This window comes from Tupaia chinensis, unplaced genomic scaffold, assembly GCF_000334495.1.
Source record: "Tupaia chinensis unplaced genomic scaffold, TupChi_1.0 Scaffold000573_1, whole genome shotgun sequence".
Taxonomy (NCBI): Eukaryota; Metazoa; Chordata; class Mammalia; order Scandentia; family Tupaiidae; genus Tupaia; species Tupaia belangeri.
Genome location: NW_006160087.1, coordinates 1,414,935 through 1,417,197, shown reverse-complemented (window position 1 = coordinate 1,417,197; position 2,263 = coordinate 1,414,935). Strand labels below are relative to the sequence as shown.

Sequence of the window (2,263 nt, the reverse complement as noted above, 5' to 3'; positions counted from 1 at the left end):
CTAGAAACTTCTCTTATTCTGGGGGTCACGATCTGCACATTCCTCACGTCTCCTTGTTGGCTCCCCACGACTGATGTCAGGGACCTGTCCTCATGGCTGTGCTGTCGCAGGTCAGCTGAGGTCAGTCAGGGCCAGCGGTGCAAATGAGCTCACTGGAGTCCTATGGGTCAGGCCACGGGGCAGTGGTGGCAGCAGACAGGTCTAGAAATGGCACTGCAGTCCCCTTGCAGAGGGGCTCCGAAGTGCCAAGAATGGAGCTGAGGAGGAAGGGCCACAACAGCAGACATCGGCCTTCAGAGACAACAGGGGTCCCCCGGCACTGGTGAGACTGCCCACCCAGAAGGCGGTTGCTGCCCAAGGCTGTCACTCTGCTGCGAATCGGCCACAGCTGGGGGTGCACTGGGAGCCAGCTCGGGCTGCTCTTGGATTCCAGCCCTCCCGACCACCCTCAGGCCTCAGCCTCCGGGCGCACGACTGCACTTGTCCTCCCTCCCTTCCGTCTGTAGCAGCTCCTACACTTTGCGACGCTCTCTCGGGGCAGCTTTCCCGAAGGCTGCCTTTCCTCTGGCAGAATCGTCTTTCTTCCCCTGATTACAGCACGCGTCATTTTATCTTGTCAGAGGGGCTGAGGGTATTTCTCTCCAGGGACCTCTGAACTCCTGGAGGCAAGGGACGGTCCCCAGGTCTTCTCCTCCGCCCGGCACACAGCAGAGAGGAACTAAAGGGCTGCTGAACTTGGCCGGACTCTGAGGAGCTCAGTCAACAGCCTCATCAGCGGTTGCAGCTAGACTCCTCCTACTCATCACGTCAGGGGAAGGCGAGCCCCACCACTCCCGGTGGCCACACTGATAATAATGACAGGCTAACGGTAATAATGATGGTCCTTTACAGGGAACATCGTGTGACACTTTCCAAAGCTCTTTGCAATCTGCTGTCTCATTTGTGTCTCACAGTACCCTCTGCGGTGGGTGAGGCCAGGTAGGCTCCGAGCCGGGCGCGATGGGGACGTGGTGACCACAGAGGCTAAATGAGTCTTCCCAGCCATTCTGCTATTAGGAGCTGGAGTTAGCAGCAAAAGCAGGTCTTCAGCCCACCAGAGCAGAGCTCAGCCATGAATGATAAAACGAAACGGCTAAAACTCACGATGGTAATGATAAGCCATGCCCTCCGAAACGGGAAACCAAAGCAACCAGCTTCTCTCTGGCCAAAACCGACGAGGCCCATTTCCAGACTCCGTAATAGCGAGGAACGAAAAGCAACCACCGAAACAGTCCACCAGGGAGGCGCCGGCTAGGAAGGCTGGGGTAAAGCCATTCCTGGAATACAAGCGGCCTTTACAAAGAATAACGCAAGTCTTTGAATGCTGATAAGGGAACATGCTTAAGACCTATTTTGGGGAAAAACAAAGCAAGAAGAGTTACAGAAGAGTACCTACAGGGTGATCTCATTCCTACAGAAGAGGGATCAGCAAAATACAGCCCACCGGTCGCTCGCTGCCTGGTTTTTGTAAATAAAGTTTTATTGGAACACGGCCGTGTCCATCTGTTGACATACTGTCTGGGGCTGCTTTAACACGCCAACAGGAGAGTTAAGCATGTCTGCGACATCAAAAATGACGATATTTTCATTTGAATTTAAAAGGGAGGGGTCATGAGGTGGCATAGGGCCAACACAGCTGGACCTACATAGAGGAGTCCTGGGTTCGCATCCCAGCTGTGCATACATGTGCCCGTGACCCTGACCAGCTGAGACAGGGATGGACGGTGGATTGAAGACCCAGTCGGGGATGTTTCCCCTACCCCCTAACCTCTCCCTCTTGCTCATGGAAGAAAATAAACTTGAGGGGCCAGTATGTGGTGTGGTGATGAAGGCACCGGATCTCACATGGCCAGCGCTGTGGTTCAAGTTCCAGACCCGGTGGCTTGAAAATCATACCAGGTGGGGACTAGCAGATGGCATTATGGTGGCATTGCTGGACTCCCATGTAGTCGACTGCAGTTCAAGTCCTGGACCTTGTGGCTTAAAACTCACACTGTGTGTGTACGTGTGTGTGTACGTGGCCAAGATCCCAAGAGGATCCTTGTACTACAGACCCCAACAGAGTGGCGGAGGCCAGGTGTGGGCTGTGCCCCCTCGGTCCCTTCTCCTAGGAACTGGCTTCTTTAGCTGCCTGGCTGGCTTAGATGGCAGCTGGAGAGGCCTTACCCGGGTTGTTTTAGCCCTGAGGACCCTCTGGATATGCTTTGGGCCAATGCCGAAAGCG

At 54.9% G+C, this 2,263-nt stretch overlaps 1 protein-coding gene across 1 annotated transcript in view; it reads right to left on the bottom strand.

Annotated features, from left to right (window-relative positions):
• The window catches only part of CSMD2 (CUB and Sushi multiple domains 2), a 565,338-nt gene that overhangs the window by 116,040 nt on the left and 447,035 nt on the right, over positions 1–2,263 (bottom strand). The window contains 1 exon segment of the mRNA XM_027775561.1: positions 1,264–1,316. Within this exon segment, the coding sequence (XP_027631362.1) occupies positions 1,264–1,316 (53 nt within the window).